At 36.7% G+C, this 15,521-nt stretch overlaps 1 protein-coding gene and 1 long non-coding RNA gene across 2 annotated transcripts in view; one reads left to right on the top strand and one right to left on the bottom strand.

Annotated features, from left to right (window-relative positions):
* The window catches only part of TMEM168 (transmembrane protein 168), a 28,718-nt gene that overhangs the window by 7,505 nt on the left and 5,692 nt on the right, over positions 1-15,521 (bottom strand). Inside the window, exons 3-4 of the mRNA XM_030015234.2 lie at positions 3,946-4,088; positions 1,203-1,477 (exon numbers count right to left, since the gene is read on the bottom strand). Of these exons, the coding sequence (XP_029871094.1) occupies positions 1,203-1,477; positions 3,946-4,088 (418 nt within the window). The remainder of the gene's footprint in view (positions 1-1,202; positions 1,478-3,945; positions 4,089-15,521) is intronic.
* LOC121233324 lies at positions 9,544-15,079 on the top strand. Its single transcript, XR_005932452.1, has 3 exons — positions 9,544-9,608; positions 10,485-10,757; positions 14,998-15,079. It is a non-coding gene; the product is annotated as an uncharacterized LOC121233324 (long non-coding RNA).

The following is a 15,521-nucleotide window of genomic DNA, read 5'->3' as shown; positions in this document are numbered from 1 at the left end:
TCACTTTTTGCACACAGCAACCTCAGAAGCCCCATTCCATACAGCAGGAGAGCAAGGCTAAACCTATCAATGATTTGAAAACTTCAGTAGGTTTACCAAAGAATACAGTTGAGATAGAACTGCCCATTGTAAAGAGATCAAAATGAGCCAGGAAAAGGGGAAACGGTGAAGTCTATGCCAAGCACATGACAAGGCATTAAACCAGCCCTTTACATAGTCTTGAGGCTACACTGCGCCCACAATGACTCCTGAACTGTCAGATGTCAGTAAACCGTAGCTGTTTTCATGACACAAGGTTTGCTGCGTATTTGAAGACCTGCTTTTCTAGTGTGGACTGTAGACCTGCCTCCTATTTCTTTTATTAATTCTTTTACAAAAAACAGAGCACATATTAAGGACATGCATGCAGTCCTTCATGACAGCCTAGCTCACACAGTGACACAGAACGCTGTATAATTCACTCAGAGGTAGGTGTGCAGGCTCTTGCCATGTCCAGGGAATGAGAAGAGATTATGCTTGTTCATTACAGGGAACAAATATTCCTCAAAATACAAGGGAAATCTGTCTTTAGAGCAGAAGGGGGTCATTTCCACTTTACTTTTCTGAGGAAAAAAGTGATCTTTCAAGTTACCTTGTTGAATTGTAAGGGGAATAAGAAATCATGCTTAAAGTTCTAAGTGTACACTTGGGGTGAACAATATTTAGACAATTTTGAGAACAACTAAAAGAATAGTTAGCCGCACAAGGATTTTTATCAAAGTGACTAAATACTAAAGATAACACAGAAGTTCATACAGTAACATACGTGACTGTCATACAGGGCAAGGTAAGGAAAGAGCTGCTTCTTTAGATCAAGTCAACTACATACAAAAGGGGCTTCTGCATTTCTCCATTCTCTCCACTAGCAGAGGTAGTTAGCCTGCAACGTTGCCCATTTTGATGATTCCTTGTAGCCTCTGAATCTCTTAACAGCTGTGCTCTATACATTACCCTTTCCTTTCTTCCTTTTCTGCCAGCAGCTTGTATCAATCTGATCTCCAAAGACTGGTAGCTCTTTGCCATTCTGGACTATCAGATAATAAATGTGACCAAAACTTCAAAGTTTTACAATACAGTATTGATTTTTTTAAAGAAAGAATTAATTGATTTGGAAAGTTTATCAATACCAAAACTATTAATAAAAAAATCCCCAAACCAGTTACCTGCCAGTGCCCATTCGCCAGTGCCATGTGAGTGGCCACTGTAATATAAAATGTAGGTATCATGTCTGGGTCCATCTGCTGTCCGAAGTTCAAGAAAAGACTTGATCTTGGAGTGAAGGGTATCAAAGGTCAGTCCGCTTGTAGAGTAGTCACAACCATATGTCTCAATCATGTGATACGCAAAAAATCTTTGGATGGCATTAAGCATACCAGTAGACCTCAGATTTAACTCTTGCACGTGCTCAGGTGGAAGAAGAGTTGGTTGGCCATCAGGACTAAAGAGAAGAAGAACAGCTATGATTATGATTTATAATTATTTCGTGCTTAGTGGACTTCTAGCAACCGGTGATTTTTTGCCCTGTACATATTTTCTCTGCTATAAAGTAGCACTGTTCTAAATTCAAATTGACTTGAAACGTACAGTTTATAAACAATTCAAAATACTGTATTTGAGTGAGGGACCACTATTTCCCCCTCCCTTCTGCCACACTTCTTCACTTCTAGTCCTTACTCAACCCCATGCTATTCCTGCAGCTGAGAGACAGAGAGAGAGAGGAGCTGTAACATGAACACGCTAGGTAGGCTTCAACAATTCCATTAAGTCCCACTGAGAGAGCACTGCCTTCAGACAGGCACTTTTTCACACACAACTGGAAAGAAGCGCAGGGAGAATGAGTTCTAATCTGCACAAAACATCATGCAAACTAGTTTCCAATAATAGACTAAAGAGAAATCCAAGCTCACATTTTGCTCAGATATTTTGAATTAATTTCTCTCTGTTCCAAACTAGCCTTTATTCAGTATGGTTCTCACACAAATACAGTAATTCTTACTTGTGTATGCTGTTCAGATGCTGATCTTTCAGCATAAGAAATGCATTTCAGATAACAGTATTCACAGCTTAGAAAATTAAAGTTCTAAGAAAACTACAAACTAGACCTGGAACAAACCATGTATATATAGATATGTGTGTGTGTGTATAAATATATATCTATAATGTATGAATATACATATAACAATAGAGTCCCTGGGTTCCAAAATGCATTTTATTTGTATTTTTATATATACTCTATATAAAAATATAGAATATATAAAAATATATATTAAAATACATATATATCTAAAAATACACACACGCTTTTATTTTTAAGTCTACATAGCTATTCATTAATCACGACAATAAGACATTTGGTCTTGCAAGACACCCAGTTATGGGAGCGCTCTTCAGGATGTATTTTCAGAAAAAGAAATGCATTCATCACTCTTCAGCCAATGTAATAACGGTAATGATAAGGAGTGTGACTGACAGCTGTACCAAACTGGCCTGATTTATGCTCAGTTACAGACATGGAGAGGTTTTGTAGGTGAAAATATGAAGATAGTCTTACTCTACTAATATAAAATATGACTTCTGTTTTTTATATATATGCATGTATGTATGTATACTTCATGTATTTTGTTTGCAAGTCAGTGTGTAAAGCTACCTGGTTTCTTTATCAGTCCACCTGATTAAATTTTGCACCTCCTCACCTGTCTAGTGCCTTCACGTAGGCTAACGTTCCACTACTACAGTTATATTGAATACATCATCATTACTGTTTGTCTCAGCAAGTGAAGACTGAGCCCATCACTGAAACAGTCAAGCTTTGTTAATAAGAAATTTTAGTTCTGTGAAGTCCTAAACAGTTGCTCAAGAGTATCTAATTCACTCAAGAGGGAACTGCCAGAGCCAGAATAATATAATACAATGAAAGAATTAAATTGTTGCCATGGAAACAAAAAGAATTTATTTATACTGTAATGTAAATTTTGAAAATTTATTTTTTGAATCCCTAACAATAATTGACTACATGGATTTTTTTTAAGAGTGCGCAGCTGAAGACTGTAGATCAGAAGCTCAGAAAATTTGCTTTTACAGCATTTTACACTATTTAAGATACACTATCTAAGATCAGCACGCTACCTTCTGTTTCTTTGCCCATTAATTTTTTTCCCTATCCACTAAATCCATTACACATACTCAAGCTGGGCAGTTTTCATAAACCATGCAGTTCTGTTTTTAAGCCTCTCACTTCAGCTTACTACTCTGTTTCTCTTGTAACTCAAATAGATAACTTACATAGTTCTTGTTTATCATTTACAAAAAATGCGTACACACAATTTTAATTATATGACTAAAGTATCATTTGCAAGTTTAAAGCTTATAAGAGAAACACAAAAACAGGCAAATAATAATAGTACAATCCCTCCACCGCAAGCATTTCTCATATGGTAACATTTATATTGGAACAAAAAATCAGCTGTAAATTCACAATACCACTAACTGACATGTAGTGCATTCACAAATCTAATTTCAACGTCCTTTAAATGTAGACACCATCTCATTTAATAGAATTCAAAACTGGTTCGAACTGATCTGTTTGGTTTATCAAATCTCCTCATGTAAAATATCTGTACTCAGTCAAATGCCCCAATCCTCCTTTGAGTGAGATATGGACTGTGGAATCTGCCTATGCTTAAAAGCATTCATTGGCTTTCCAAAACCAAACTGAATACATATAAAAAGGTGGAGTTGGAGTTACTCATTCTTTTTGGAAGGTGAGGAAAAGGAAAAATACAAAATCTGCCTGTTATTTAAATTTGTATTTAATTATTGAAAAATAGAAGCAACAGCACTGCATTGCCCCTAGGAGCTAACACTGCACTTACACAACCGTGAAGTTGAAATACATGGTAACTATACCTGCAAAAATTGGTGGGAATCACAACAGCATACCCAACACACGTTCCTCCCAAGCAGTTTCCCAGCTCATGGAAAAGCCCATGAGCCATGGACTCCAGAGGTAAAACGATGAGAAATGCACTCATGAAGATCCCATTGGTTGGCTAAAAAGTAAATAGAGAGATTTAGGTATCGCATGAAAAATCCTTCCAGTCTGTTGGTTGCAGTTTTATGAATAATTCCCTGTGTTTGATCACACATAATTGGGTCCTGAAACATGCAAGTTATTCTACATAATATATACTTATTTTTCCACGTATTACACAGCGAAGTACTCTAAAGACAAATGAAAGGCTTGGGGAGGAAGCGGCTGGTAAGCAGGGATCACTCTTCTGAAAGGAATGCATTTGAAAATGCTAACAGCACAGGACTTGGGTTTAAAAGCGCTGATCAGAGCTTAGCTTTACCCATTTAAGCAGGAAAATAAAATGCCACAAAATTATTTATGTGCATAAAATAAGTACATCTGTAAATATCTGCAGGATCAGGCCTTAATCAGTAAAGTAGAACACATAATATTATGTATCTAGCATCAAATGATAGCATACTATATTGCATCACTAAAAATATAGATTTAACTATTCTTGCTTTTTAATGCAATATTTTTAAAATATTCTTTGTGAATACTATGTATCACACGAAAGATGACGTCTGAGAACATCTGTGAACATTACTGCAATTAAAAAGACAATTCTTTATCAGTTACATAAACATCAGATGAGAAGGGACGTCCACTACAGGGACTTTGGAGCATTCACACAGCTAATATCCTACATTGAGCTTTCCTGGTTTTTTTTAGGTAAAAAGCAGTTTTGGAAAAGATTACAGTCACTGATACATAGATGATTTCTGTAAAAAAAAGGAGTTTCAAAAGTTAAGTCTCAACCACTAGTACCAGTAAAATAAAAATGGACTTCTGAAATGCCAGCTGTCAGTGAGAGGCAGAACAGATACAGATTAATTTTAATTATTCTAATATGATGTGAATAGGTTTAATGAGGCATTAAATGCTTTAGGAAAGGTAGAAACAGTATTATAACATATAATTAACCAAGACCTTTAATATCCATGGTGCAGCTATTAATGTTTGTTATGTAGCAAAGGAAATAAATTCAGATCTCTGTCTTGACAAGAGTCCTGTGGCCTCTGACCACATCTATGTTTTATTCGCGCTCTTTGCATAAATCTACAATATTAATGTTTTTTAAAAACCTGGATATTACCTTATTGTTTAACACTCAGTGATTTGATGTGAACTGGTAGTTCAGCCTAACATATAGACAAAGCTATTAATAATTTGGAAAGTAAATTATATTGAAAAAAAATGACACCCAAACCAACTCAGTTCTTGTTGGCACATGGCATCAACTCAACTATATTCAGTTTTTAAACACAAATATTACATGACTTAGTTTGAAAGAATAGCTTTACCCATCTAATGTGCTTCCTGACCTAAGGAAGAATACTGTTTGCTACCTGTCCCAGTTTTAAAAAGTGTCCCATTATACTTCTGATGGAAGGATCTCACCTATGTGTCCTTGAAATGGTGACAGCAATACTTCTAACCACAAACACCAGAATCTGATATTAACTGATAACTGATAGCATTATTAACTGATAGCACTATTCTCAAATTAACTGGTGACTGTTAACTGATAGCATTATTCTCAAATTCCAACATCTGAAACCACTACAAAACTATATCCAGCTCCTACTAAGCTTTATACAATTCATGACAAATGAAAAGTTTATTTATTTAGCTTCTCGCTCTCAAGGACACGAGAACGTGACATTGAGCAGACATCAAATCATGTTACAGAACAACCACGGAGAGCTTCCCTTTACCCATAGCTCTGCACATCTTAGCACAGAAGTGCAATTAATATGCTTATTGATTTGCTAACACTGGAGCTACAAAACTGGTTTGGATATAACCAGTTCATCAACAGGTGATAATGCGAGTGTTAATACTGCAATCTGATTTCATGTGGTATAATGTAATTTGACGTTTTGGTGGCAATAATTTGAATCTACAAGGAGCAATGTGTGCCTGTGAAGCACACACATTATAGGAGATTCACAATCACTTTTATGTACATCATTTTCTTAGCCATCTCAGGAGATACCTTGCACGCTTCCAGATACAATCCTTTCCCCATCCCAGTCTTGCCTGCGCTCAGAGGGTCAGGATCAATGAGTGAGTGAGCAGATGGAATGCATTTAGGACAAGTGCAGAGAAGCATTCATATAGTGATTCTCGAGTTCTGTGTCAGAGAGTAAGGATTTTCAGAATAATTTCCCCCAAATGACCTGCAATCACCAGAAGGCAGCAAAGCTTAAAACACCTTAACAATTATGGTGCAACCTCAACTTGTTTTGTTGTCAATAAGGAGGAAAAAAATCCTGTAACTAAGACAATATAATTTTTGTATCAAATATGTCAGCAGAAAGTGCTCATTTTTGTTGCTCAGTTTCCCAAATGCACTCTGAAATGAAAAGGACTCGGAGCAGCAGCAATAAAAAGTTACAAAGATTTGGTTAGTTTTTGTTCTACAGAAACCTTGTAAAATATAAGACTTTGTTGAAATAGTAGAGCTCTCCAGCTAAATTAGTTTCAAGATTTGGAGACTTACTTTTGCAACTGTAGATACCAGAAGGATAATTTGCTTTAAGTTACAAAAAAAGGGAATACTTAGATCCTGCAGAAATTGAACAGCTTGTCTGGAAAAGTTTCCTATTCATCATCAGTTAGTTAGAGCATTTTCTAAACTTTGGAAAGACAATGCATGGACCGGGAAACATGCATTTTATGACAAGTTCAGCTTTTCCATCCTATATAAATATGGCATACATAAATATTACTTTTCCTGGATCTTGTTAGAGCAAACTGCTCTTACACTGCATTAGTGTTTCGATCACAGTGAACACATCATAAAATAAAAAACACATTTGCCCATAAAAAATACAGCTACCATAATATCCTAAAGAATACTATTATATTATTACTTTATATGAATTTTATTGTAGAAGTTTTTTTACAACATGCCATGTTGTTCTAAACACTCCCTGCATTTCCCAAATCCCCTAAACCACATGCAAGTTATTAAGCCTACAGTGTTCTACTGTAACACAACTTGAGATCATCACAAAGATTAATAGTTTTCACCAAACTTCTGATTGAGTCTGACTTCTAAAAAAAAATATTTACATTTAATTGTTGAAAGTATTCCTACTAATATGAAGATACTGGCAAGAAAATTCACAAGTACTTGTGAGACAAGAATATATAGAAACTGTAAGGATCATCTCAGCTATCCATCTTGCTCTGTATCCTGCTTTCAATTTGTACCAAGTATTAATGAGGAATAGGAAATAAGCTCTATAATGTTATGAATCAACTCAGCTCCATGTGAAGTTTAAATTTTGTCTTCATTTAGTGGCCATCTTATGCTATGGAGTAGGAAAGTATTGCTAGTATGGATATTTTACATGTATAGACATCTATCTAATGTAAAGATGCTGGCACTTGCTGTCAGCACTTCTTCAACGTTTTGATTTAGAAGAAATATATCACTAACAAACATAAGAATGATTAATGATGTTTAGAGCAGCTCTATAGTAAGATAATAAAACATTTTAATTCAGCACTGCAAAAAATGACTGGTGACATTTTAAAATATCTGTAAGAACTTGAACTAGCAAAAAATAGTATCTAATTAAGTTGGTAATTACAGTAAATCTGAAGATAGGTCCCTCATAAGGTAACTGCTAAGATGCCAGGTGGAAACTGTCAGTGCTTTACTAAGTCCAAAAGATTTGATGACTGGTCCTTAATGGAGCAGATGGCCATGTATGCACAGGCAGAGCCAGAAAGGGATTTTGTTCTTTCACCTGTTCAACTAATTTTCATTCTGTTTTTGACTGCACTGGCAATCTCAGCCTGCAGTACATCCCTGTAGTCAAAGTGCCCATTGATTTCAGACAGACTGCACAAAAAGCAAACAGAAGACAGGGACCGTCTCAGCAATCCCACTGAACACGAGAAGCCATCTTATCTCTTCATCTTGGGGGATTTTTGATTTGTCTGTCTTCTTCTAAATGAATATTTAGGAAATACATAGTGTGTCCTCATTTCAAATAATGTATAAAAGGTAAAAAAATGTAATTCTTGCCTCTGATGACTGAAATGACAAACAATAAAAGATGGGTGAAATTCACTAGTAGTATTATCTTTCCACTTTCTTTAGCTTTCCAAGTAATGCTTATTGTTAAGTGCAACTGTTAAAACACCAGAAGAATTTAGCGGTATTTTACAGCCAAGATATATAATTTTATATTGATGGATAGGACAACTCCAGTCCCAAGGAGTAAACCACTGTTGGAAGTGGAACAATTCTAGAACTGTATTTAACAATGGAGCATTACTGACATGTGACTGACAAAAATAATGAGAAGGAAGAAAAAAAAAAAAGAAATGTTAGTTTAAATTTGAAGCCAGTTACAAAGACATACAGAAAAGCCCTTCTGATTAAAATAGAAATAAATTCCTAAACAGATGTCAGCTGAGATGATCACAGAATCACCGAATGGTTGAGGCTGGAAGGGGCCTCTGGAAACCATCTGGTCCAGCCCCACGCTCAACCAGGGCAACCTACAGCAGGCTGCCCAGGATTGTATGTAACAGACCAACAACTAAGGAGGTTTACAAAGATGTCTTTGTGTATTTATAAGCAAAAATTCTGCCCTGCTTTCTATTATCCAAGCTGAATAATATTTACCTATTTTTATATATCCATACACACACACACACACGCGTAAGTAAATATAAAATAAAAAGTTCTGCTTAGCTACTCTGCAGTGATTCTGCAAAAGCAAAGAAGTATACGCTTCATGACGGAGAAGGCTCAGGAGAAAAAAGGATAATGTGATAACTAATCTACAAATATTTGACAGATAGCTTATTCCAAATGAAAACAAGATATGTATATTACAGGTAAAAAGAAGCTTAAAGACAAAATTTGTAAAGTTACAGTGTTGATCAACTACCAGAGGAAACCGCCTTATAACAAATTATTGAATGAAATAATAGTCTCTAGAGAACAATAAATAATCCATTACTTCTGACTATTAAAAGAGCCCTGGGAAAATCTAAAAAACAGTGTGCAGAAAATACTTGTCACGTTCACTGGCAGACAGATTTAATGAGTTACGTTTCCCATCCCTGACTTCTGTTCCAACCACGGGAAAGCCTGTTCTTTAATCAATGTGTATTTGTCCCAGCAAAACCAGAAGTGGTTGTCAATTTAACAGCATACTAAATGGATTTCTGATTTTTTTTTAATATAAAAATTTGAATTCTGAAATCAAGGAGATTTTGACAGCAAGACATAAATCAGATTCTTTAGACTAACAAGGAACACTTTCTTTCTCTGGTCACCAGAGATCCCCTTCATGACCTAGGGCCTCTGGAAGTGGTGGCGACAGCAGCAAGGTCTGCTGCCACCGTGGACGGAGCAGGCAACCTGTTGTAGCCCTCGGGACAGGACTGGAGAGGTCGATGCCAAGGAAGGCTGAGCACCTACCGCAGAGAGGAAGACGGGCCACAAAAATAAACAGGATAGCAGGTGAGTTTGAGAAGAAATGATGAGCAGTGAGCAAGGGGGGTTTAGGATCCAGCTTAAGAGATGACGAAACCGTATGGAAAGAGAGAATAAAGGTATTACAAAAGAAACTGAACAGACGAGTCTACAAAGATATAGCAAGGCAAAGATATGCAAGTCAAATTGGCAAGGAGGGGAAAAACTGTCAGTGAGGAAAAGAAAGGGGGGAACTAAAGATGACCAGACAGACAGAGAGGAAAAAAAAAGCAGGAGTGGCATGCCTATTTGAGAAACCATGGAGAGAGGCCAGAGGATGCAGAAGGGCCTCTGGGGGAAAAAAAGAAAAAAAATTAAACTGGACAAGCAAAGCCTGAGGAGGACTGGATTAAAAATACAAGTCAGGAAGAAAAGCAGGGGAAAATGAATGAGAAAGACTGGATATGATTTGCATTCAAAAAAGTTACTTAATCTGTGATGTTAACAAAAGTATGTGCAAGTAAATATAATGTTACTTAGAAAACTTCTTACCATTCAGGAAATAATCTTGGTTTTAGAGAAGTTAAAAAAAAGTCACCATCTTCAATTTTGTTATGGCATTGTAGATTGAGCTCTCAAGAAACACCAGGCGATCACATCACAATAAAGAGTACAAAATCACTAACTCTCCTCAAAACAAGAAAATACTCATATATACAATAAACTAACTTTTCTTCCATGAATAATTCAAGTTCAATAGTACTGTCCATTTAAGTACACATGCTCAAGCATATCATGAATACCATTATTTTACTAACCCATAAAATTCACTAAAACCACGAATAATGTACTGAAAGTACTTCATTCCATTACTTTACCTGTCTCTAACACAGTTCATTTATCTCTTGGTAATATTAAATACAGGTCTTCCAGGGATAATAATTCTGTTTGGCCAGTAATTCAGAAAACCTGTAGTTACCTTGGCATAGAGCACTTAACAAATCTGATTTTAAGTTTCTGAGAAAGAGAGTACCCTAAACCTTTCCAAGATCATTGCTTGTGAATTCCAAGACCCTCATCTGCAAATTTTTCATCATTTCATCATTTTATTGGCTTCTGAAAGAAGTAATGCCTGAGTCATTTGCATGACTTCTGCTGGATCTTGTCCCATCCAAGGGCCTAATTATGGACAGACACGTGAGTAATTGCTGAAATGAGAAATCTGGAGTTAAGGAGTCTATTGATCGGACTGAAATTACTCACACAAATATAAAGGCAGGTGCAGACCACTTCCTGCAGATTTTGCACGGAAAGCGCCCATGTATTTCTACTGACAAGGCAAGGTGCCTTTCCTCTCCAGCTAAAGCAGGGATTATTCTCAGAAGCAGACCATGTCCCAGCTGAAACATGTCCCACTGAAAAGCTGCTACTCCATTTTTGAATGCAACCAGCTTTAACAAATGACTTTTCTACTTCTCGTGCTTCCTGAGCTTATCCTCCAGCTTCAGACAGACCTGACAATTCTGCTCTTTACATTTAAAGCTTGATCTGTTGGAGAGGGATTCTGCTTTCAGCAGCCACAGTTCTTCCCAAGCACACTTCTTCCCTGGTGCACATACCGAAGCACCAGGAACAGAGACTTTCAACCCTTGGTTTTATTACAAGGGCTAAGCTCCCCTTAAAGAAAGGTCCTTGGCTAACAGGACTTCCAGCCTCAACAGTTCTGCATGAGTCAGAAAACCGCTGTGTGTGCAACAGCGAGTTAACTGACCTCACTTTAAAAGCCTTTCCACAAAAGGAGATTTGATATTTTTCTGGCAATTTTAATCAAATAGGATACTTCTAGCCACCAATTAGCAGACAACTGTCTCTTTAGGTCTTGACCTTTCATACACTTGAGATTTATATGATGCACAGATACTACAGTTATTAAAAACGTTAAAAGGGCATATATACTGTGCCTGTAACAAAGTTTTCCATGAAACAGAACCCCTCCCCTCCACCACCCCACTTCTGGCTGTAACCTAACACACACAGCTGAGCTAGATTTTTTTATATGCTATGGCTAATTATTTATAGCTGACTGTTAGGAAGTACCTTTCCAAGGCTCAGATTTTTAGCCAATTCTATTCATTATACAGGAGGTCAAATGGCAGGCCATGAAGTGATTTCAAGCCACCTCTCTTATCAAATGCAGTATCATTAAACAAGCTTTCAGCACATCTTCAGAGTGAGGAAAGGTATAAATCAAAAATGCTTCAGTTTCCAGGTGACACTTAACAGATTTCAAATATAATTAGCACTTACTAAAACGACTACATAAATCCCAAACCGAAGTTGCAAAGACTGAAAACTGTTAATCTTACACATCGAAAAAATATTTTAAACAATTTTAAAAAGAGCAAACACATTTTCAGGAACTGGCGACTGAGGAATACTTGGCATTCCTAAATAAAATATGTTGAAAATTTAAGTAAAAAAATTTCCATAGTGTAAGAATGTAAGAGCAGCTGTATTAGGCTGCACCAAAGGTCCATCTAGAAGAATCTCTGGTCTCCAAAGAAGCCAAATAGATGCCTAGGAAAGACTGTAAGGACAGACCAAGCACATAAGTTTCCAGAGTACTCCAACCACTGGTGGCTCAAGGACTTCCTGAGCCAGATGTGGTTTCCATATACTACGTGAACCTCAGTGAATTTGTTCCCATGAACTTGTCCAGCTTCCTCCTGAGCCTGTGTAACCGCTCGGCACACACCGCATGCCATGATACGCAGCCCTGGAACTAACTCAGCGCTGTATGAGGAACTATTCCCACCTGTCTGGCTCCAACCTGCTTCTTTCCAACTTGATTCCCCTCAACTTTTGCACTGAAACCGATCATTTATTGTCTCTGTTTACCTTCTCCCACATCACACATATTTTACATGTTCATCATATTCTCACTTAGTTTTCTCTTTTCCTGACTGAAACATCCTTGTTTATTCAGTCCTTCCCTGTAAACTGTTTTATGTCTATAATGAATTTCATCACCCTTGTCTGAACACTCCCTCATTTTCTCATCTCTGGGATGGCAAGTAAGCATTGCAGTGTTATAATGGTACCTCCAGTCCTTTCCTAGTAATTCCCAATATTTAATTTGGGTTTTTGACCCTTAATAAACTTTAAGCTGATGTTTTCATGGAAAGGCATCTAACATAGCCCTAAGAATTCTTTCTATCACATACTGATGTCACTAGGTTTTTTCTGCAGCAGTTTTCCTAAAAACAAAACAAAACCAAACAAAAACCCCAAAACCCAACCCACTAGGTATTTAGCAAGAGCTATTACTTTTTAAAGAGGAAAGGCAGAGAGTGATCTCTAACAGTCTGATTTATCTATTTAACTGTTACAATACATATAAATCACCATGAGGAAAGTATATATTCATGGGAGAAGCTTCTTTGCTGCATTACTGTTGAGCTTGTTAGACCTCCTGAAACAGGAGACTCAAAAATCCAGCAAAGGATTCTAAAGGAGAGTCTTAAGGCCTTGAATTCCCCCTACAAAGAAGAAAAAACACTAGTTTCCTTAAACCTCTAGAAAAAAACAAATGCCCTGCAAGAGGGCATAAACATCACTGCTTGCTTTCTTCTAATTATTTTGAAACCTGACACTATCCAGAAAAATACAGAAAAGGCCGCAGCTTCCTGCAATCACTATAATAAATGATGCAACCATTTATTAAATTACGTTCTGGCCAGGTCTGATAAAGTATTTCATTTTCTGACAACAGATGAAATAGACACAGTGATCTGCAAGGCAAACACCACAACATCTTCTGAAGTAGAAAAGCTTTTAGTTGGAGACAACTGCGTTCATAATCTTAAGCTAATTCGTTATTATAAATACATGAGGAAAGAAATATAAATATAGTAAAAGAAATGTAAATATAATACTAAAAATAAATTATTATAATAAAAAACTGGATCTCCTGACAAGTGAAAGTATTTGGTTTGATGCCTTTCACTTTTGCCACTACAATTACTCCTCTTCCCACTGAATAGGCAAATATACAACCTATCAGACAGAGGTGATGAGCAACAGCTTATCTTATTAACACACAGGACGCTAGAAACTGAAATTAGCCAATAACAAATACTAAGATTTTAGCCACATTGCCGGTTTGCTTCTTGTGAATGGTCCCACACAAGTCATTCCACAGCACAACCACACTTCTTCAGAATTAGAGAGGACTGAAAATGACCAGTAACACTTGCAGTTATTTTGGGGCAGAGGACAGAGACAGAAAAAAATTACTATGAATTCTCAATCAACGTGAAGAGAAAAAAGTAACAAGATGGGTATGAATCCAATCCTCCTCGCTTAGGCATGCAGCTTGCAGTAATGAAGCAGTTCTAAAGGAAGCGCCTGTGTGCTTTAAAGAGACGGCAGAGGGAGAGGGAACCCTTCCCCTGAAGGGTACAGCAGCAGATCCTGTCCAAGTCTGGTGGTTACCTCCCTGCAGACAGGCTCTGGGCACCACCAAAAGTAACTGCCTCTCTCCAGTGACTTATCTGGACAACTTAAATGCACCTGATTTGGTCCAACTGCTTTGTTTAGTATAACTAGGTGGAATGACTTCATCCAAGTAATTTTAAAACTATGTAATTATTAACTACTGCGTCTCAGGATGTTAAAGGAGGAGGGCAAGGATAGAGAAATTAATAAGACTATCTGATTGAGATGGTAAAAAATTGCTGTTACTGAAAAACAGTCATCTAGCATATAAAAATAAAAGACTAGCATTTTGATAAAATCACACAATTTTCAGAAGAAAAAGTATGGGAGTTAGCAATATTAGCATGCTGATATTCCACCTTTATTACTTCTGTCTCCCAAACCATTTTCCCATTTCTTTCGGTGCATTAGCACCTTCACTTCCTGTAAATACATTTTGGGGATTTTTCTTCTCTACTTCTTTTTGGTTCTATTTCTTCCTTTTGTCCTTTCTGCAAGCCCCCACACTACTGCTATGCATGCTGATACTTTTCCAAAGAAAGAGCATAACCACCCAGCCTTCCTCTCAGGCTTGTCTGTTAACCTCTAACGCTCTTCATGCAAAAAAAAAAGCAAAACCAAAAAAAACCCACCCAAAACCCCCTGAAACCAAAAAACGCCACAAACCCAAAACCAAACCAAACAACCAACGCACAAAACCTTACAATATAACTGTCAATTTCCTTTTCCACCAAGTTCTTTAACAGCTTTCACCCACGAAGTTATTTAATCTAAGAAAATCTGCAGGAATGGGCAGCAAACTGTTTTGGAAACACTATAGAGGCATTTCTGTATACTGGATCTGCCATAAATAATATGTAATTTTTATATATTATTATCATATATATGTAATTCATTTAAGAGATGCATGGGTACAAAAATGATTGTTGTCTTGTTTTAGATCAACTTTAAAAAGAAAGTAGACACCAAACACCCTGCTGCAACTGTGACAACACACAACGTACTTTAACTTGGGCGCTGAACAAACATTTTGAGAGAAATGTATGTTTTCTGCTAAAGAGAAGATAACATCCTTAATTCAGAAATGGAAAGAAAAGTCAAAGATGCTGTGTGATTTTAAGAACTGGTCTTTCAGAGGACATATCCTGTGGTGCATAACCCGATTTGAAAATAAGACACAGAGCACATGCTACACCAACAATTTACCAGTTTATCAGCTGATCTCTAACTCCACATTAATGGTTAAACACAAAGCAAAATTATTGAAAAATACATTCTTAAAACATGAATTTGACTTGATTCAATTAAAATAGTCCAGAAGAAAAGCCCTCAATATAGTGAGCATTACTAGGGTTCAACACCATGATTTACTTTGAAAACAAATTTTATGGCACAATGAATTCAAAAGCAAAACAATTTTTTAAGTAGGTAAACGTAAAATACTTAGCACACTTCTTTTGCCCT

Source organism: Aquila chrysaetos, chromosome 5, assembly GCF_900496995.4.
Source record: "Aquila chrysaetos chrysaetos chromosome 5, bAquChr1.4, whole genome shotgun sequence".
Lineage (NCBI taxonomy): Eukaryota > Metazoa > Chordata > Aves > Accipitriformes > Accipitridae > Aquila > Aquila chrysaetos.
Note: the sequence above shows the minus strand (reverse complement) of the source record. Positions and strands in the feature narration are given on the sequence as shown.